This window comes from Arvicanthis niloticus, chromosome 20 (genome assembly GCF_011762505.2).
Source record: "Arvicanthis niloticus isolate mArvNil1 chromosome 20, mArvNil1.pat.X, whole genome shotgun sequence".
In the NCBI taxonomy this organism is placed as follows: Eukaryota; Metazoa; Chordata; class Mammalia; order Rodentia; family Muridae; genus Arvicanthis; species Arvicanthis niloticus.
Genome location: NC_047677.1, coordinates 51,452,570 through 51,474,271, shown reverse-complemented (window position 1 = coordinate 51,474,271; position 21,702 = coordinate 51,452,570). Strand labels below are relative to the sequence as shown.

The window sequence follows — 21,702 nt, the reverse complement described above, 5'->3', positions numbered from 1 at the left end:
TCTTAAGAATTAAAGAATTGAAACCTAAGAGAAAGATAATACCATGAAAGGGTATGGGGAAGGGCACATAGTCGGGAGCTGTGGCGTACAGAAAGCAAAGGATGGGTACAGAAAAAGGAACCCACTGAACAGAGAAGAGGAGAGGAGAGAGGAGGAGAGAGGAGGAGAGAGGAGGAGAGAGGAGGAGAGAGGAGGAGAGAGGAGGAGAGAGGAGGAGAGAGGAGAGAGAAGAGAAGAGGAACTATGAAAGATTTCAAGGTGGTATGGGAGATAGAGAAGATCTTGCAATTCCTTTTTTCTATTGTTTGGCCTGGGACAATCTGGGGTTCCATTGGATCCATAGGCAGGTAAAAAACCTTAAGAGAATCTAGGGCCTACCACTTCTTTACCTGACCATCTCCTTTCTGTTGTCGGATTTCACTAGCAATCTCTCTGTATTGTGCATGTGTGCCTCTCTCTATTCTTCTGTTTTCTGAGACATCTCTCACTGAACAAGAATATCTGGCTAGAAAACCTCTGGGATTATCCTGCTGACCCTGTCTGTCTGTCTCTGTCTTTCTTTCGTTTTAATGTGGGGACTGAAGATTCCATACTGGGTCTTCAACTTTGTGCAACAAGTACTTTACAACACTCAGGGCCATCTCTCCAGTCCTTCCACCATAATCTTTGTTTTGGGCTTCTATAGAGCAGCTAACATACTACATGCTCACAGCGGAGCATGTCTTTGGTGGTGTCTCTTTCTACTTTTAGAGCCTTCTGGTCTGGATCCCAAGGCTAATGGGATTCTCTATTTCCCAAGTTCTGGGCAGTGGGAGGGTTCCTACAAGGGCCCAAGAATTTGATACTGCTTCTTGTAACAAAAGAATTTACTCTAAAAGAGATTGTCTTCCTTGATTGTTCAACTTTCCAAATTTTCCTTTCATGTGACAGCTTTAGTTCCCTCAAAGTTCAGGCCATAGAGTTCAGGGCTCTGGTTACCTGTTTCTTAGCTGCCATTGTTTGATAATGCCAGGCTGGTCCTAGGAGTTTGACTTGTATTCCAGACTGCTTCTAGCCACAATATGTTGGTGCCCACTTCTAGAAATCTAAGGTTTGAGAAAAATATATAATATCAGCAAAAGGAGAGAGTAAGGAACAAATGCTTCTGTAGCACCCAGTTACTAGCTTCCTGCACTGTGGAGCCTTCTCGGCAATACCAAGTGACGTAAACTGGCTCCATTTTCACAAACCTCAAGTGTAAGCGTTAAATCATCCATTTCAGGACATGTGATCCATGGGACAGTAATGTTTAATTCTAGACTCAGTACCACTGAAAAATACATACCTTTATGTGTCACATACCACTTTGAGTCTTTCTCTTCATCCTCTATGACGTGATTTCATTGGAAAGATGAAAGTAAATATGTCTTCCAGGACCAGAAATTAAAATATAGACTCTGTGATTTGAATATGTGTGTGGTATCCTGGGGCTCAAACCTTGGAGCTTGTACCTGCTAAGCAAGTGTTATACTACTAAGCCTTATGCATACCTTAAGCTTTATGACTTCAATTTTTAAAGATATTTTGATATTTTACAATGGATGACCTCTGATGACCTCTTAAGCTGAAAATATCATTAAGTCAGAAATACAAGTAATACATATACCTACAGAACCTCACAGCTTAGTAACAAAGTACACGGTAGTGTGTGTTGTTTCCTTTCCTGATCTACTTACTAGGTGTCTGGAAAGTGCAGCGTGCGACTACTACCCAGCATGAAGGAATATCAGAGTATCTATCTCTATGCACCACATAGCACTTATTCTAGGGACAGATTCAATCAAATCCCAAAATACAAGTTGTGCGGACACGTAAGGCTTTCCCATCATTTTGGATCATCTTAAGTCTTGGCCTCACTGAGTCCAGTATCACTTGTACAACACAGTGATAATAAACCAACAACATTTAAGTTCCTTGTTCACTCTGAAGTTTTTATTTCTATTTCTTCTCTCTAGATGCCAGGGAAGCATAAAGGCACAGAGACTTGTTGCCCTTTCTTTTCTTCTCAATTCTTCTGCTAAGTGAAAGTACCAGCAAGGAACAAGGCATTCAAGGAATCGCTAACTCCAATCCTCAAAAATGTTGCCAGGAAAGCTGCATTCTAGGATCTGAGGTTGATTTTCTTCCTTCCTTCTGTCTCACCTCTCATTACTCTCGTGTTGAAAAACCACATTCCAGTGTCTTCCAGGACGTGTCTTTAACCATTCTCAGCAAAGACCCCCTTATCTTCACAATAGCATGAAGATGTGTGTGACCCAATCTATTACCCAAACACCAGGAAGGCTGAGACAGGATCTCCAGGAGTTCTAGGACAGCCTGGGCTACATAAATCATTATCCATCAACAGCAGCAGCAGCACATTCACACAGAACAGAGAGCGGTCTTTGTTATAGACAGATATAGGCTGATTAAGGAGATTGACAGGTGTTTCGTACCTCCATCCACCTCCTCACTCATTTACCTCTGATTGTTCTTTCCTGGTCCCGGAGCCCTGAGAACGCAAGGAGACTGAATAAGACTGTTGATTGGCAGGAGGTCAGGCCTCCGTCCCTCCCAACTCCCACCCCCCCCTGGCATGGGAGATGGGCCAGGCCTGGCCTCACCATGGAACATTGAGTAAATTTCTGGAAGGACTGTGCAGACATCTCTCAACCCTGAGTGCACTCCTCCAACTAAAACCCATTCATTGTTTCGCAAATCTGAGGAGTCAGCCCCAATAGCACAAAGGAAGCTAAGACAAGAAGATCAGGCAGACTTGCCACAAGACACCCTGTCTGTTCGGCTCTCTAAATCCGAGGCCCTGACGCTCTCACGCACACAATCTGAGGAAAAATGCCCGCATGCTGTAGTAGACTTTGCCGGATCTGCCCCGGTCCCAGCCCCGAAATCCCCGGGGTTTCGGCCACGTGAGCCTTTCCACCGCGGAGCCAGGCGGCTTCTCCCACCCAGGTGTCGGGCCCTCGTGGCTCCACCGCGGGGCTCCACCCGGGTCCCCGCACGCTCTCACCGCGCTCGACAGCCCTACTCGGGAGCTCGGCAGCCCCGCCGTCCCCAGCGCTCGTCTTCCGAGCCGTCGCCTCGGACTACAGCAGCACAAAGGGCTGGGCGTGTTCCAGCTCCGACCAGAACGTAGCGGCGTGAACCCAGGAAGGCGCCCTTGCCCGAAGTCAGGAATCCGCTACTTTGTCCCTCTGCTTCCGTTCTGCTCCATCCGCAGGTAACACATCTCAAGTGGCTGTCTGCCAAGGTCAGAAATTTAGATCTGAAGAAGCCCAATGCCTGCATGCCACGCCTTCTCGTCCCGCCTACGGTCGGTCTTCACTGGTCTCAGCTGCGCTAGGAAATTCCATTTTCTAAGATTAAGTATTTGCTCCTGGGGTGGGGGATGGGAGTGGGGGGGGTGGGAGCGGGGGATGGGGGATAGGGGTGGGGAGATGGGGGATGGGAGGGATGGGTGACTCAATTTCGGTAATTCCCTGTACTAGATAGGTGAAATTGAGTTCCAGGCTAGTCTGGGCTACACAGTAAAAAACAAACAACAACAACAACAAAAAACAACACACACACACAAATAAAATAAGGTGAGACCAAAGGAAAACTGGAACTTCTCAGACAAGTAAAATGAGCCGTGGAGCAACATCTTAAGTAAAATAAAAACCAAGAAAGCACACTAGACTTAAAAGACTGTAGTTACAGGATGGCTCAGTAGTTAAGGAAGATTCCAGGCGACTTAGCACAGACAAGACAGTTCACAACAACCTGTAACCAGGGGACCCACACTCTTCTTTTGGTACCATCCCATATGTGGCATGCACTCACACAGACACACGAGAATAAAAATAATGATTATTTAAAAAAGATACGGGCCCGGTCAGTGGTGGCGCAAGCCTTTGATCCCAGCACTTGGGAGGCAGAGGCAGGTGGATTTCTGAGTTTGAGGCCAGCCTGGTCTACAGAGTGAGTTCTGAGTACACTGTAGCTGTCGTCAGACACACCAGAAGAGGGCATCAGATCTTATTACAGATGGTTGTGAGCTACTATGTGATTGCTGGGATTTGAACTCATGACTTCCAGAAGTGTAGTCAGTGCTCCTAACCACTGAGCCATCTCTCCAGTGTGCCTCCCCTACCCTTTTGTTTTTAATAAGTTCAATAACATTTAGCCCATGTCTCCGGCAGCCAAAGCACAAGCGTAGGTGGGGAGGGTGGTAGGGAAGTATAGAAGGTACTAGATTGAAGAAATCCACATGAAACAGACAGGCAGCAAAGTAAAAAAAAAAAAAAAAAAGACACGCTTTATGTCAATAAAGAACTGTTTCTCACCCTGCCTTCAAATTACCTTATTTACAAAACTGGGCGACCATAGTTAGCCGAGTTAGGTTGAAGCAAACTATTTTTATTTATTTATATTTATTTACTGTTTACTTACGTAAGAGACAGGTCTTCCTACGAACTTCCATGCTGCTCTTGAATTCAAGACCCCGTCGATTCAGTGATTGCACATATACTGTTGTGCCTGGCTTCTGGTCCTTAGTTCTTGAGGTTCGACCAGGGATCTAGCTGATAAGACTGAAGCCACTGGGTTGTAAACACCATCTTGCCCAGTAGGTAGCCTCGGCCCATATTCTAACACTATAGGAAAAATGAAGCCCTTAGAACGGTTCAGCATTTCATACTGGCCACTCTGCTGGCACCTAGGCTGTTCCCAGCTGATATTTGATGTGCTAAGAACCTTTGAGAAAGCCCAGGTACATTCTAGCCGACTGCACCCCACCTTTCTCTAGCTCGACATCCTTCTTTCTGCCTTGGAGTAGCAGGAATCCCTTGCTTGGCTGGTGTCTAAGAAATGCTTCAAATCTTTAGATAAAACTATACTCTGCATAGCACTAAGTTTGTCGCCTCTTCCGTTTCAGTGCCTTTACTCGAGGTTTTCCAGGAGACAACTTGATTTAGAGAATGCAGAAAATTTTATCCACTACTAAAGAGAACATCTCTCATGTGTGGTAGTACATGCCTGTCATCCTAGCATGTGAAAGATGAATGAAGGGGGGGGAGATCAAAGTTATCCTCAGCCATATAGTGAGTCCAAGGCTAGCCTGGGCTACATAAGACTCTATCTTAACCAGGAAGCCATTAGATGTGTGTCATTGATTCCCTGCCAGGGTTTGAGTTCACATTATAGAGAAATCTGAGTAGGGAGCCAGACATAGTCACACACAATTCTAATCCCAGCACTTAAAAGGCTGAGACAAGAACACAGCAAAGTTTAGTTAAGGATCATCCTGGACTAGCTCAGTCCCAGGCTAGCTTAGACTATGAGAGCCTGTCTGAATAGTCAACTTGATGAGCTTTAGAGATTTAGAGCACATCTTTGTGTGTGTCTGTGAAGGTATTTCTAGAAACAATTTAAGTCATAAAGTTTCCAACCTAATGAATAATTTAATTAATTTATGGATTTAAAGTTTGAATAGACCAATCCAATGGGAGGTTGGGAAGCGAGGGCCTGGTTCCCTAGGAAGCAGGAAGTAGGCCACTGGTGGTGTGTATCTGGAGACTACATCTTGCCTGCGCTGTTTCCTGTCTCTACTCCACTATTTCCTGTGCATCATACAATGTGAACTGCTCTGCTTTCCTATACGACACCCTCCCTGACACAAGTGAGTAAAACATCCAAAACTGTAAGCAAAATAGATATTTTGTCCAGGAGGAAAGACAGCAGGCCAGAGAGTGGAGAGAAAAAGGAGGGAGAGGAAGGGAGGAGAAGGAAAAAGAGGAGCTGCTTCTGCCTGGATTCATGCCAGTAGAGCAATATCAGTCCATGGACCACCACGATGTCTTGCAGACACAGTCTTTTAACAGGATGTTGGTAATCACCCTGGGTATGGTTTTCATTGTTTGCAGTCACCACACCCCACCCCCTGCCCCGTATTAAATCAAATGAACAACGGCGAACAAAAACCCAGCAGTGGTTAAAAGCACCCTCCACTAGGCATGACCACCTGAGTTTGAATCCCAGAACTTGCACAGTGGAAGGCAAGAACTAACTTGCCCAAGTTGTCCTCTGACCACCACGGAGAGCAGTTGCAAGTCTCTGGTCTTTGTATCTGTGCTGGATAGCTTTATGTCAGCTTGGCACCAGCTAGAGTCATCTGAGAGGAGGGTGCCTCAATTAAAAAAAAAAAATATGTCCATAAGATCAGGTTATAGGCAAGCCTGTAAGACATTTTCTTAATTAGTGATTGATGGGAGGAAAGCCTAGCTCATTGTGGGTGGTGCCACCTGTAGGCTGATGGTCCTGGGTTCTATAAGAAAGCCGACTGAGCAAGCCAGGAGGAGCAAGCCAGTAAGCAGCATCCCTTCATGGCCTCTTCATCAGCTACTGCATCAGGTCCCTGCCTTGTTTGATTCTTGTCCTGAATTCCTTCAATGATGAACAGTGATATGAAGTGTGAGCCAAATGAACCCTTTCCTCTGACTTTCTTTTTGGTCATAGTGTTTCATCATAGCAATACAAACAATACGAAGAACCAAAACATACCACCACCAAACAAGCAAACAAAAACAAAAAACTTCTGGCAATTATAAGAGAAACCTAACACACATAGTTTTTAACCAGACATGCAAGTGGTGAGCAAGTGTATTTCCAAGCAAAATGCAAACTTATACATATAAAATACAACGAAAAAATGTATTTTAAGATGTTTCAGTATCGCCAGGCAGTGGTGGCACACGTCTTTAATCCCAGCACTTGGGAGGCAGAGGCAGGCGGATTTCTGAGTTCAAGGCCAGCCTGGTCTACAAAGTGAGTTCCAGGACAGCCAGGACTACACAGAGAAACCCTGTCTTGAAAAGCCAATAAATAAATAAATAAATACATAAAAGATGTTTCAATATCTCTTTCCCTCTCTTCCCCTTTCTTTCAGCTTCTCATAATCTGACATTTCAATGGGTCACTATCCATGTGAAAAGCAGCACTAGCTAGAAGCTCTTGAGCCTATCTCCAATAGAACCCATCCCTGAAGCACTGATGCCCCCTCCCCCCACTAGACTTCCGGTGTGCCTTTCTCTCTGGTTTCCACCCAGCATTCCTTTGGCCTCCCTCCCAGTCTCAACTTACCTATATTGACTTCTGTGACCTCCTTGTGTTCCCAGGACAATGCCCTTGGTGGTTCTAGCTCCTCCTCCATCTTACTTGTGGAATTTCTGGGCTAGTTCCCAGAAGGAGGGAAGTCCCGGCATAAATGGAAGCTACAAACTAGCTGGATAGTCAATCTGGAGACTTGTATCGTCAAGTCAGAGTCCACCATCATTCAAAGAAGAGGACGCAGATGTGTTTGCCTGGATTTGGGAAGCACTCAGACTCTGTGTCAGCACTTGACACTGCTTTGAGTTCTGAGTCAGGTCTCAGGAAAATTTTCTAAGAGGTTGTAGGGTCTTCTAACCTCAATATTACGGCCACACGAGGGCGCTACTGCTCTGCCCTCTCAGATTGTGCAAGGGGCTTGAGGATAGGATTGTCTGGAAATCAGTCAGAAATGGCCTACTGAAACCTGGGCAAGGTTTGTAGGGAATGAAGATGCTTCTGAGCACCCAGATCTAAGCAGTAGGTGGAAGAAAGTTAGAGCTGTTAGAAGGAATTCTGTCGTATCTCTGAGAATTCCCCTCTCCAACCCGTTGATGTCAACATTGGAAAATGGAACAGATTGTCTCGTTGTTCCAGTTTCTGTTGGTTGGTTGAGGGGTGGAGGCAGTGTGCACATGCACGCGGAACAGGGGAATTCAACCCAGGGCACATACTAAACAAGCAATCTATTACTGAGAAACACTCCTGGCCCCTGAAGACTATTTTCTAAACATGACCTTTTAAATTTTGGAATGTATGGGACTAGAGAGATGGCTTAGTGCTTAAGAATGCTTATTGTTCTTGTAGATGGTCTGAATTTGGTTCCCAGCACCCACATCAGATGGCACATAAGCCTGAAACTCCAACTTCTCTGTCACACACACATAAATAAACATTAAAATAAAATTTAGGATGCTTTTTTTTTTTTTTTAATTTTCCAGAAATACTGCAAAGGTAGTATATAGAGCCTCCAGTTTCTCTGTTTAAAACATCCTACAGGGCTGAAGAGACAGCTCCCTGGTCAAGAAAACTGTCTGCTCTTGCAGAAGACTCAGTTCTAGTTCCAACACTCACATGTCCTCTTACAACTTCCAAGGGCACTGCATATATGTGTCTCATGAGCTCATGAAAGCATACACATACATAAAAATAAATCTCACATCACCAGACACTTTATAACCCATGAAACTATATGGACACAGTTATCTATACATATTTACACTCTGCAGTTGTTACTAATGTCCTTTTTCTTTCCTAGGATGTTATCCAAGGCACCACACACTCGGTCTCAGTTGATCCTTAGGGCTCCTCTGGCTGTGACAACTTCTCTGATTTTCCTTGATTTTGATAACCCTGACACTTTTGAGGAGGACTGGCCCAGCATACTGAGGAGTGTCGTTTGACTTGAATTTGACTGGGACCATGCATTTAAGAAGTCCAGAGAGGCAAAATGCTGCCTGCACCATGCTCTTGCTTTGTCCCAGGAAAATACCTGTAAGTGCAGCTACTGTATATTATATAGTAAGTGTTTCCTTAGTTTTAAAGAAACTACTATCTTCCATGGTGGCTATGCAATTTGTATCTCTGTCAGCAATGAATGGTTGCTTCTGATGCTTATAATTCTTACAAGTACTTGCTATGAAATTCGTTTTCTCATTTCTGTGACTAGATGCATCACAAGAAGTGACATGTGGGGGAGGGGGAGTTTATTTTGGCTCAAGGTCAAAGGGTAAAGCGCACCAGGGAAGGGAAGGCATAGGCATGGCTACAGGAGCAACTTGCCGGTGGTACTACTGGTGGGGTCTGGGTGGGTCAGGAAGTAAGAAAGGAAAGAAAGCACTCTGCTGGCTTTCTCCTGTTTCCATTTTCATTCAGTCTGAGAAGTAAGCTTGCTCCATTATGTCATTCACATTCAGGGTGGGTCTTCCTTAAAAGTTCCCTCTCAGGTATGCCCAGAGAAGTGGTTTCTAAATCCAGACAACTCATATATATATATATATATATATATATATATATATATATATATATGTATATATATATATATATATATATATATATATAAAAGAAGATTAATCATAAGGCTGGAGAGATGGCTCAGTGGTTAAGAGAACTGGCTGCCCTTCCAGAGGACCTGGGTTCAATTCCCAGCACCCACATGGCAACTCATAACTATCTGCAAGTCCAGTTTTGGGGGATCTCACACCAACTCACATTAAAAAAAAATTAAATAGATTATTTTCAAAAAGAAGATTAATCGTAAGTCTGTTTCATGTGAACTTTACACCCAAACTATCACTTTAATCTATAATATTCTGCCCTTAATCTCCACAAGGTTTCAAATCTGTCTCGTAATGTAAAGTGCAGATAGTTGTTGGCTCCTCTAGAAGAGCAGTAAGTAGTTTTCACACTGAGCCATCTCTGTGGACCTACTTTCCACAGTTGTAACACCTGTAACATTAGGAAATCTAAATCCAAAATCTTCTCAGTTCTAACTATGATTTTTGTTTAAAAATAACAACAACAACAAAAGACCAAAAAGTAGATAATCTAATAATGGTATAAAGTAAATATTTCCATTCAGAGAGAGAGAGAGAGAGAGAGAGAGAGAGAGAGAAGAGGAAAAGAAGGAGGAAGAGAAAGGGGAGAAGGAGGAGGAGGATAGAAGAAAAAACGGAAAACAAAGCAGGAAAATACTAATATTGTGGTTTACCCCAAACCCAGCAAGCCAAATGCCAAATACTGCAGTTCTGTGCCCAGCATCTGGGGCCCTTGGTAACAGTATCTGGGCTCCTCGGCTCTGCCACTTGAAGGACTTTGTGGCCTATCTTTGGGTCTGGCTCAACGGTGTGTCTATTTTTGTTATTCTTGTTTTGAAATAGAGTCTTGATGTGTAGCCTGAGGTTGGCCTAGAACCTGTGACAAGCCTTCTTCCTCGACCTCCACCTTTTCAGAATTAGAGGTATGAACTGTGATACCTGGGTTAGAAATCTGAGGGTCATGGTTTGTTTGTTTACCTCAAGGGTTTTGCTGAAAGGTTTAAACAAACTTTTCAGACATGTTTGTATTAGACCTTGAAGAATCTGAGTACAAACTCCCCCCACATCCCCCCCACCCCCCACCCCCCGTTGTGGTCAGGAACTCACTTTCAAATATAAAGCTAGAGGCCCGGGGAAAGCAAAGTTGGCTGGGCTGCTCCATCTTTAAATACTGAGTGGAAGTGTGAATGCAAATGAGGTTGTGGCTGCCACTAGAAATGGTTGAAGAGAAGCTTTTTGTTGGTTTGTTTTTTACTGTAGATATGAGGGAGAGTTCAGCCAGATACATCTGGAAAGGTACAGACTGAACAGGACCATCAGAGGAGGGTTGGGAGTGGGGGGGGGAGAGCCGAGAGCCGAACAGGAAGAAACGAGAGAAGGGACAAGAGAGGAGGAGCCATGGCCCAAGAGGCAAAGGGCGATACAGCACATGTAGCCAAAAATGGTTGAGTTATACAGAAAAGAGAATCTGGGGAAAGGGAAGTGAAGCCCAGCCGCTGGGTTGGAGAGGTTTAAGTAGGGGCGGGACGAGAAACGCTGGGCGGAGCCACAAGTCAAACCTTGAGACTTGCCTTGGGTTTCTTTGAGAACTAATAAAGTGGCCACACAATTCTTTGGAAATGATGTATAGGAAAACAAGAAGTGAAAATAACTCTTGAGGGAGAGCAAGAGGGGGAGGGCTAAAACAGGGTCTCACTATGTAGCTCTGGTTGTCCTTGAACTCACTGTATAGACCAGGCTGGCCTCAAAACAGCACTGCCTCTCGAGTGCTAGAACTGAAGGTGTGTGTCACTATGCCTGGCTTGGGGGGGGGGGGAGGAAGATTATCTATCTATCTATCTATCTATCTATCTATCTATCTATCTAGGTTTTCAAGACAGGGTTCCTCTGTATAGCTGTGGCTGTCTGAAACTCACTCTCTAGACCAGGCTGGTCCCAAACTAAGAGATCCTCTGGCTTCTGTCCCCTGAGTGCTGGGATTAAAAGCATTTGCCACCACTGCCCAGCAGGAATATATATATTTTTTAAATGAATAAAATATAGAGCTGGCTCAGGCTTAAGAATGCTTAGTCTTTATAAGTGTTCCTGGTTCAATTCCCGGCATCCACTTGATTCACAGCCACCTGTAACTCCCACTCCAGAGGATATGGTGCTTTCTTCTGACCTCTGTGTGTGTAAACACATACATGGTGCACATAAGTACATGCAGGAAAAATACTCACATACAAAATTAAGTGAATAAATCTAACTAAAATAAAAAAATCATTGCTCTTAAGAAGACAAACCTTGCCTTCAAATCTTACAGACGATACAGCATTACTTCTTTTGGGAGATGCTTAAAGGGCATACGCCTTAAATATCAGGACCCTCCAGGGGTTCTTTTTCCCCTCCAGTGAGATAAAACCACACACCCTAATGACTCAATAATCTTTAGTGGCAGCCTAGAGCTGAGAGTAGAAGATTCAGAACTGGAGTTTTATTGCAATTTTTCTCTAGTCTCGGGTCAGAGAAATTGTGAATAATTGACATTTCTGATTCCCCTGGAGCTGCTGTTGGAGTCAGTAAACAACCTATTTAATTATCCAGCTATCTCAGCTAAGTACTAGTATCAGGCACTCTTAGTGTTGCAGGCTCTTTTGTTCTCTGACTTCTCACTAGTGTGTATATCTAGAGAGAATTTTGTTATATAAGTTTAATGTTACCATGTAAAATCATAAGCGAGTGGTTTTACTTCCATGTCCTTAGAGCAGACCTCATACTTCCTACTTACTGCCCTTTTGGAAGGTTATTTTGATTTAATACTGTGAGTGACATGTGACAGGAAGCTTCATGTAGCTCTAACCCTCGTGCTAATGCGGCTGGGCTCCTCCTGACCACAGCAGACTGATAGCCCTTCTTGAGAAGGGAAACAAACCTTCCCCTTTTCTAGCCTAATATCACTAGTAGATATTATATCTACTAGTAATATCTATCTACACTAGTACTAATATCACTAGTAGATATTATATCACTAGTAGATATTATATCTACTAGCTGGTAGATATCCTCTACCAGCTAGTAGAACATATCCCACTTACAAGTAACAGCTTTTGGGATAGCCCCTGCTCCAGTTGTTCAGGACTCACTTGAAGCTTCACATATGAGCAGAGAGGTCTAGGTCCAGCCCATGTATGCACTTCGGCTGCTGGTTCAGTCTCTGAGAACCTCGAGGGTCCAGGTTAGTTGACTCTTGGTTTTCTTGTGGGGTTCCTATCCTCTTCAGGATCCCCATCCTTACCTTTGATCTCCAGATCACCCAATTTTAAGAAAACTTTCAACTCTATTACCAGAAAATGGGATTGCTTAAGACACTGTGGGACAGCCCTTCACCTCACAGATCCATCCAACGGTACTTTTTCCATGTTGATTAGACCCTCTGTTAGCAGGCATGTTGTGTACGGAACAGTAATCTGTCTGTCTGTCAGGGGTGGTTAGATGTACAGCTGTATGTGAAGTATATCAGTGACAAAGTTGAGACTGTGGTCTACTGACTGACACTTATTATATATATTATAATAAGTATTCTGCCTGCATATATGCCTGCAAGCCAGAAGGGGACACCAGATGTCATTACAGATGGTTGTGAGCCATGATGTGGTTGCTGGGAATGGAACTCAGGACTTCTTGATGAGCATCCAGTGCTCTTAACCTCTGAGCCATCTCTATAGTCCCCAGAACAGGGGTTCATAAAGCATGTTTTATGAGACCCTCAAAGTCACTTAGATTTTTTCTTAGGATCCATGACCTAGTGATATTTTCATGCTTTGTATAATTCACTTCCCATATTTCCTGACAGCTGGCTAATCTGTTGGCATGTTAGTATGACTCCAGGCTGAGGACCCCAGTTGCAATTGGACTTATTAACAATTGTATTATCCAACAATGATTACTTACAGGATAAAAAGGGTATTTTCACTTTTTAAATGTCTTTTGTTTTGTTTTCTGGTTTTTGTTTGGCAGAGACAGAGTCTTATGTAGTCTGTACTGGCTTCAAACTCTGTAACAAGACTGTCTCAGCACCCCTAGTGCTGAGAATACAGGCCTGGATCACTATAGCTGACTTATCTTTCAGTTAAAAAAAAAGACTTATTTTTATTTCATGTGTATGTGTGTATGCACCCATTGTTTGCAGGAGCATGAGGAGGCCAGAGGAGGGAGTTAGAACCCAGAAACTGGAGTGGTTGTTTCCATAGTCCAGATTATCTAAATTTGAGAGATTTCATGTACACAGCCACAAAACAAAATTGCCCAGTATGGATGTTGGAAACCCAGCCCAGGTCCTATACATTTCTCCAGCGCTTTTGATTTTTAATATGATAAATGTGGGCGGATATAACATGCCATATTCTCTCTGAGGTTCTAACATTTGTAAAAGTGTGTGGAGATAGATCCTGGAAACAAAATGTTGAAATGCAGCTCCTGGCACCAGGCACAGGAAGAAGAGGGTGGTCTCTGCTGTGACTCTCTGTGTCTGCTCTTCAAGGGACGTATCTGAGGTGACAAGAAGACAAGGGTTAGGGATTCCTCCTTAACTTTGAGTTCCTTTCTCCAGCTTACCATTGGTGTCAGTTGTGTGGTCCTTCTGTCTGAACTCACTGCACGTCTGAATTCTGGAGAAAGCCATTCGGTCATCATGGTCTCTCCCCACACACCGCAGTGCTGTAACTTCCACAGAGGAACAAAGTCTCAGTCCCTCTAGACCTTAAAACACCAAGGATGGGAAGCCCGGCGCTCTCTGCCCTCCTACTTTTGCTACTCACCCGAGCTTGGGCCTTTACCCAGGTCCGCTCAGGTGAGTGCGGGTCCCGAGGGAAACTGCCTCTGCCAAGGAGAACGAGGGCATGGGGGTGGGGTGTGTGTACAGCACTCGGGAAGCCGCACCTCCGAATCTCCTCTCCAGACCCTCCCTCTCTCCAAACTGCACTCTGAGCCTCGAGCCCTGCTCTCCTTCTGGCCTGAACACCTCCACAAATCCTGAAGAAGGACTTTTGTCTTCTTCCACCGCCAGGCATCCATTCCTTGCAGTTTTTTGCCACCGCCGTGACCCAGCCTGGTTTGAGGAAGCATTCCTTTGTCTTTGTCGGCTTCGTGGACGACACACAGTTCCTGTGCTACAACAATCAGGGGAAAAGTCAGAGAATGGAGCCGCGCGCGCTGTGGGTGAAGCAGATGGGGCCGGAGTATTGGGAGCGGCAGACCAGGACGGTCAAGGACATTGCGAAGAATTCCCTAGTGAACTTGAGGGAGGCCATGGGCGTCTACAACCACAGCGAGGATGGTGAGTGACCCCTTCTCATCCTTTACGGACAACACCGAGTTCCCAAGTCCTCAGTTCCGAGGTTTGGCCCTAGGTTACGGGACTGGAGGAGACCCTGGACAGGGTTTTGTGCACGGTTTTTGGTTCAAATACGATCGGGGCGGGGCCAGGCTCTCACGTCTTTCAGTGTGTGTCTGGCTGCGAAGTTGGGCCAGATGGACTCTTCCTCCGTGGGCATGAGGAACACGCATACGACGGCCGCAATTACCTCGCCCTAAATGAGGACCTGCATTCCTGGACCGCAGGCGACGTGGCAGCGCAGATCACGCAGCGCAAGTGGGGAGAGGCTGGTATCTCTGAGCAAAGGCGATCCTACTTGAAGGGCGAGTGTGTGGATTCGCTCCGCACATACCTGGAGATAGGGAAGGAGACTCTGTTACGAGCAGGTACATGGGGCCGCGGGGAATCTCCTTCATCTATCCTCAGGCTGGGACTAACAGTCTCCCTGGAAGGGAAGAAAATGAACTGGGCTAGAATACTGCTTCTCTTCTTTGCATCTGGAGAGGAAGAGAGTTCTGGGTTTCCTGATCAAACGCTAGGCAGAGACTCTCCCGACTTTCTCTCAGGAGAGTTGAGACTTTGTCACAGGAAGGAAGGAAAGAAGATCTCTGAAATAATCAGCAGCTGCTCCCTTCGGTCTGCAGCCCTTTGTGAGTCATGGCTTTTCTCAGGCCATGGTCTCTGCCCACACCTGAGATTCTTTGGAGTCTTGACTCCAGTGATGCTAAGTCTCCCAGCCCTCATCCAGTCAGGACCTTTCTGCTTTCTCCTTTGGGAGTCCTGAAGTCCATCTTGTCTGACTCATCCTATTTCTAGAGCTTTCCAAGGGGTAGATTATTCCAGATGCCTGAATCTAGAATACTATATGGTGCTTAAATCCCTCAACCACCCATTCCATTTCTAGGATGGTTTATAAACACTGCTGCAGTTCAGGGAAGAATCCAAGATTCCTGAGCTGTACAACTCTTCCTCAGATCCTCCGAAAGCACGTGTGGCCCATCACCCCAGACCTGAAGGTGATGTCACCCTGAGGTGCTGGGCCCTGGGCTTCTACCCTGCTGACATCATCCTGACCTGGCAGCGGGATGAAGAGGACCTGACCCAGGACATGGACCTCACTGAGACCAGGCCTGCAGGGGATGGAACCTTCCAGAAGTGGGCAGCTATGGTGGTGCCTTCTGGAGAGGAGCAGAGATACACATGTCATGTGCAACATGAGGCACTAACTCAGCCCCTCGTTCTGAAATGGGGTAAGGAGTGGTGTGGACACAGAGATGATGATTAGGAAAAGTGAAAGCCCTTCTGGAGACCCTGAGAAGGTCTTGAGTAAGAGCTGAGAGCTCACACCTTCTCTTTCTTTACTTTCTCTTCCCAGACCCTTCTAAGCATACCATCCCCATCATGGGAATCACTGCTGGCCTGGTTGTCCTTGGAGTTGTGTTCGCTGGAGCTGTGGTTGCCATGGTGATGAGGAAGCAGAGAGGTAGGGAATGGGTTATATCTGAGAGCTTTTGTCTTACTGTTAGTATAAGATATACATATATGTGTGTGTGCTTATCCAATCTAGGGCCTTGTGTTCTAACTCACATTAAGAAAGAAGGGGCAGATATCTCACATTGGCAGGACTGAACATGACATGCCAGCTAGGACAGGTCTCCAGGCTGGAACTTGAGGGCTTTTCTGGAGTATCTTCCTTCTCTTACTTCCTGATTCTGCTCTAGGTTTTCAGATAATAATTCTAAAAACATTCCTGAAGTGCCGAACCCAGGAATTGAGGTTGTTCTTCACTGTGGGTGACACTCTGATAATTGGTATCAGTGACCACAAATCTTGTTCTAAATGATTTGGGCTTCTTCCCAGACCTGTCTTAGATGGTTGAGCAGGGAGCCCCAATATTACTTCCTCCCTATCTTGAGAAAGGTTTTATATTTTAAGAATTATTTTCCTTTAATATTTATTTATTTATTTATTTAATGTATGAGTACACTGCAGCTCTCTTCAGGCACACCAGAAGAAGGCACTGAATCACATTTCAGATGATTGTAAGCCACCATGTGTTTGCTGGGAACTGAACTCAGGACCTCTGGAAGAGCAGTCAGTGTTCTTAACCGCTGAGCCATCTCTCCAGCCCATTTTTTATTTATTATTACTATTATTATTATTATTATTATTATTATTATTATTATTTTGTGTGTGTGTGTGTGTGTGTGTGTGTGTTTGTGTGTGTGTGTGTTTGAGACAGGGTTTCTCTGTGTAGCCCTAGCTGTCCTGGAACTCACGTGGTAGACCAGGCTGGCCTCGAACTCAGAAATCCACCTGTCTCTGCCTCCCAAGTGCTGGGATTAAAGACGTGTGCCACCACTGTCCTGCATTTTTTATTATTTATGTGTATGTGTGAGTGTATGTATGTGTACTGCCTGCATGAAGGATGCTTCAGAAGTCAGAAAACTTGTTGGGTCCTCTAGAACTGGAGCTTGAGACGGTTGTGAGCCACAGTGTAGGTGCTAGGAATTGAACCCTGATTGGCTACAACAGTGGCCAGTGCTCTCAACCACTAAGTCATCTCCCTAGCCAGTTATTTTTATAAAGTTTTGCTTACTTATTTTAATTTGTGTATCTGTGATTTGTATATGTATCTTTGCCTGCTTGAGTTTATGTGTACTGTGTGTGCTCCATCTCAAGGAGACCAGAAAAAGACATCAGATTCCCTGGAACTGAAGTTATAGGCAGTTGTGAGCCACCATGCTGATGGGAGAAACTGAACTTTCCTTGGTCCTTGGCAAAACCAACAAATGCTGTTAACTACTCAGCCATCCTCTGCCCTTCCCCCCTGTTGAGAACCGCCCTGCCCCATGTTTTGGGACAAAGTGCTCTGATCAAGAGAGAGAGACTGGGGGAAGAAAGGGAAGAGAGGCGAAGAATGGAGACAGACCAGAGTGTGTGACCAAGTCTCCTTTCTCATTTATTGTCTCCTCCTCTCTTATTGTCTCCCTCTATTGCAAGGAAATCCTGGGTATTTATAAGCACAAGCAGGGGAACACAGCTGAAGACACTTTACCACGTGCACCATGCAGCTGGGGTCACTAAACAGCAAAACAAGATGTGTGGAATAAACAAGATGTTTGTCAGAGTGTGCTCAGCAGTTGTAGGCTGTTGAAAACCAAGTCTTTTATCAGGGTATATGGCTCGAGATGGCTGCAAAGTTGATAGCCGCTTTCTGCTAAAAGTCGGCTCCCCCCACCCCCATCTTTCTTTTGGCAGGGTCTCACACTGTCCCCCAGGCTGGGCTGGAACTCACTATGTAGCTGTGATGGCTAATCTTCATTGGCAGCTTGATTGGATTTAGAATCTCCCAGGAAATGTCTATGAAGGTGTTTCCACAGAAGATTAACCCGAGGCAAGGAGAGCTGCACTGAATGATTTGGGGGCCCAGACTGAAGACATGGGAGGAAGAGGAGAAAGCTAGATAAGAGCCAGCATCCCCATACTCTGCTCCTGATGCACGGAGATGTGAGTCCAGTCACATGCACCAGCTGCTGTGAACTCCACTGTGGCTTCCCTGCCAGGATGGGATGTACCTTCTTAAATCAAAACACAAAATAAGTCTTTTTTGCCTGGTTGATTCTTTTAGTTTTTTTTCATTTGTTTTGTTTTGTTTTTACATTAATGAGAAAAGAGGGTGATGCAATAGTTTAGGTTGTCTATCTACTCCCATAAATCATCCTGCCCCCGCCTGTTACAAGTGTTGGGGATTACCATCTGCTATAAATTTAGTAGGGGCCTGTGGGTGTATTAGAATTCTATCGGGGAAATCAAGCTCAAGAACTATGGGACACACCCAACTAATGAAGGGGTACATCTCCTTCATTAGAGCCCCAGAAAGATGTGGACACCCAGCACTATAATGCAATTGGTCCCACACCAACCTGTCATTTGACCCTCACGTGTTCATCAGTGATGACAGAGAACTCCAGACTGTCCATGGGGCTTCAGCTCAGCTATGTTGATGTGGCCTATTTTACGATAATTTGCCCATCCTCCTCGAATCTATCTGAACCTCTGTTCGTCCATCTGTCCAATTTTTTCTTTAGATCTCATCCCACCATTTTTGCCTCTGCAGCTGGACTCATTTCTCACTCTTCTGGTCAATGTCTGACTCTATAGCAGCTTCTTCCTGTACACTGTTTGGGTTCCCTACTGTTGGTTTGAATATGCTCAGCCCAAGGAGAGGCACTATTAGAAGATGTGGCCTTGCTGGAGTAGGTGTGTCACTGTGGGTGTGGACTTTAAGTCCCTCATCCTAGCTGCCTGGAAGTCAGTATTCTACTAGCAGCCTTCAAATGAAGATGTAGAACTCTCAGCTTCGCCTGCACCATGCCTGCCTGGATGCTTCCATGTTCCTGCCTTGATGATAATGGACTGAACCTCTGAACCTGTAAGCCAGCCCCAATTAAATGTTGTCCTTATAAGAGTTGCCTTGGTCATGGTGTCTGTTCACAGCAGTAAAACCCTAAGATAGAAGTTGGTACCAGGGACTGGGGTATTGTTGTAATAGACCTGACCCTGCTATTGTCTGGAAGAATGTGGATTTGGGGACTTTGAAAAGCAGTGGAATGTTTTAAGTTGGGTTTAATGGGCTATCCTAGTAGGAATATGGAACACTTTGTTGCTGAGTATGATTTGAACTGTGCAGACTTAGCCCAAGAGGTTTCAGTGGGAAAGAATATCAGAATGAGGCCTAGACTGTTTTTGTGGTATGTTGGAGAAGAATGTGGCTACTTCTTGCCCTTGTCTGAAGAGTCTACCTGAGGCTAAGGTGAAGAGATTCAGATTAATTGCACTGACAAAGGAAGTCTCAGGAACGCCCATGTTTTCTGGTTAAGTCTCAAAGAGGATTTTAAACAAGTATAGCAAGCTTAAAAAGGAAAAATATAACATATAAGGTTTGAGTATTATTGGGGTACCAGGAAGTGAAATGGAGCTGAATCCTGTGTTCAAGGAGATAACAGATGGAGGGAGAGGGACTTTGGGGCAAGATCCTACCCAGCTAAATTTAGATCCAGGCATGGTGGTACACACCTTAAATCCCAAGAGAAAAAGCCAAGCAGACCTGTGATTTCAAGGCCAGACTGAGACAGAGCAAGTTCTGTTGAGGCCCGTACTCTGCCTGGCTTGGCAGCGACTGTGTTGCTGACCACACTGCCCTAAGCTTTGGGGCTAAGTGCTCTGGTCAAGAGAGAGAGTGGGGATGGAGGGGCAAGAGATTCGAAGAATGGAGACAAACCAGAGTGTGTAATCAAGTCTGGTTACTCCTTTATTTCCCCTATTCACTCATTGACTCTATTACAAGAAAATCCTGGGTATTTATAAGCACAAGCAGGGGAACACAGGTGAAAACATTTTACCACATGCACCATGCAGCTGGGGTCACTAAACAGCAAAACAAGCTATGTGGGAAAAACAATATATTTATCAGAGTGTGCTTCAGCTGTTATAGGCTTTTGAAAAACAAGTCTCTCATCAGGGTATATGGTTCCAGATGGCTGCAAAGTTGATAGCTGCTTTCTGCTAAAAGTCGGCTCCCAACAAAGTTCTAGGTGAAGAAAAGTTTAAATCCAAGCATGGTGGCACACACCTTTAATCCCAGGAGACAGGGCCGTGCAGATCTCTGAGTTCAAATTCAAACTATAGAGTACAGTTCCAGGATAGCCAATCTTAGGCAGTGAGGGAGTTGGAAAACAGAAAGCTGGTAGTAGAGTAAGGGGGACTATGTTCCAGCCCCAGCAAGCAGCAGAACACAGTAGTTTTGTCCATGTGTCTCTAGCTTTATTCAAGAATAGAAGGGACTACTGGGCCAATTGATGCTGGTAGCTGGAGCTAAGAAATTAGTGGTGATCAAAAGAGACCAGCATCACTGAGGTGAAATCTTCTGACAAGTGTTTTCTGAAAGTACAAAGAAGTTGTGTTACAAAGATAGCCAAGGTTGTACCTCATGCTGCAGTTGTACTTGGTAAATATGTAAGAGTCACCCAGGTGGTACTGTGTTTGAAGGCATGAAAGGGTCATGAAGAACAGCTGAGGCTTGGCCCTGTGAGAGACCATGGAAGGCCATTGGTGAAGGTACAGCCTCAGTTTCAGTTGATGGCCCAGGACTAAAGGGGTCATGCAAAGGAGTTAAGGACTAGCACCATAAAGAGAACCTATGAGAGGCCATTGGTGAGACCTAGTTGCAGCGGAAGACCCCAGCATATTGGAGATTCCAGTACTATGGGATGATCACCAAGAACAGCAGAGGCAGTGGAGTGGATCAACCTGAGCTTAGAGTGCTACAGAGGGTGGCGCTGGAGAAGTGACATCAGCCCTTTTGAGGAGCCAAGAAGATCATGTGTGGATCCCAGACATTAAAACAAGAAGCAATAACACTGAAGTTGCCTTGTAGACCCCAATATGTTCAAGATGCCAGAGCCATGGTCTATCTGCTGAGAAAAGCTGCTAACAGAGAGTGGAACCAGCCCAAGAGAAAGAAGTTTGTTACTGTCAACAAAGGTAAAAAAGGAGTTGGAGATCTGAAGACTGCTTTAACATCAGACATGGAGATGCAGAGTTTGGAGTTTGCCCAGCTGGTTTCCTGTCTTGATTCGGGGAATACAGTTAAGTGATTGGATGAATCTCAGAAGAGACTCTGATCTTTGGACTTTGAACATTGTTGAGACTGCTATAGACTATGGGGACTTTTGAAGTTGAACTAAATGTATTTTTGCATTATGCTATGTTTAGGTATGGCCCCCAGAGACTCATATGTTTGGACAAGTCTATGGGGGCCAGGGAGTTGAATGTGGTGTTTGTATATGCTTGGCCCAGGGAGTTGCACTATTAGAAGATGTAGCCCTTTTAGAGTAAATGTGTCACTGTGGGTGTGGGCTTTAAGACCCTCATCCTAACTGTCAGTCTTCTGCTAGCAGCCTTCAGATGAAGATGCAGAACTCGAGCAGGGCGGTGGTGGCGCATGCCTTTAATCCCAGCACTTGGGAGGCAGAGGCAGGCGGATTTCTGAGTTCGAGGTCAGCCTGGTCTACAGAGTGAGTTCCAGGACAGTCAGGGCTACACAGAGAAACCCTGTCTTGAAGAAAAAAAAAAAAAAAAGGAGAT

The 21,702-nt window shown here is 45.1% G+C and overlaps 2 protein-coding genes across 6 annotated transcripts in view; one reads left to right on the top strand and one right to left on the bottom strand.

The window, feature by feature from the left end:
• The window catches only part of Zfp57 (ZFP57 zinc finger protein), an 11,701-nt gene extending 8,515 nt beyond the window's left edge, over window positions 1-3,186 (bottom strand). Inside the window, exons 1-3 of one of the 5 annotated variants that reach the window (XM_076916865.1) lie at window positions 3,047-3,186; window positions 2,475-2,530; window positions 979-1,085 (exon numbers count right to left, since the gene is read on the bottom strand). In XM_076916865.1, coding sequence (XP_076772980.1) covers window positions 979-996 — 18 coding nt within the window. In that variant the 5' untranslated portion in view covers window positions 997-1,085; window positions 2,475-2,530; window positions 3,047-3,186. Of the gene's footprint in view, window positions 1-978; window positions 2,715-3,046 lie in introns of those variants that run through there. The other 4 variants (XM_034523865.2, XM_076916864.1, XM_076916867.1 and 1 more) reach the window with 4 other exon arrangements.
• Window positions 3,119-21,702, top strand: LOC117724290 (popy Class I histocompatibility antigen, A-1 alpha chain-like). Its single transcript, XM_076916868.1, has 8 exons — window positions 3,119-3,256; window positions 8,420-8,655; window positions 13,789-14,028; window positions 14,245-14,514; window positions 14,664-14,939; window positions 15,528-15,803; window positions 15,929-16,036; window positions 17,815-21,702. The coding sequence occupies exons 3-8, from the start codon at window positions 13,953-13,955 to the stop codon at window positions 17,856-17,858; spliced, it is 1,050 nt and encodes a 349-aa protein (XP_076772983.1). The 5' UTR covers window positions 3,119-3,256; window positions 8,420-8,655; window positions 13,789-13,952; the 3' UTR covers window positions 17,859-21,702.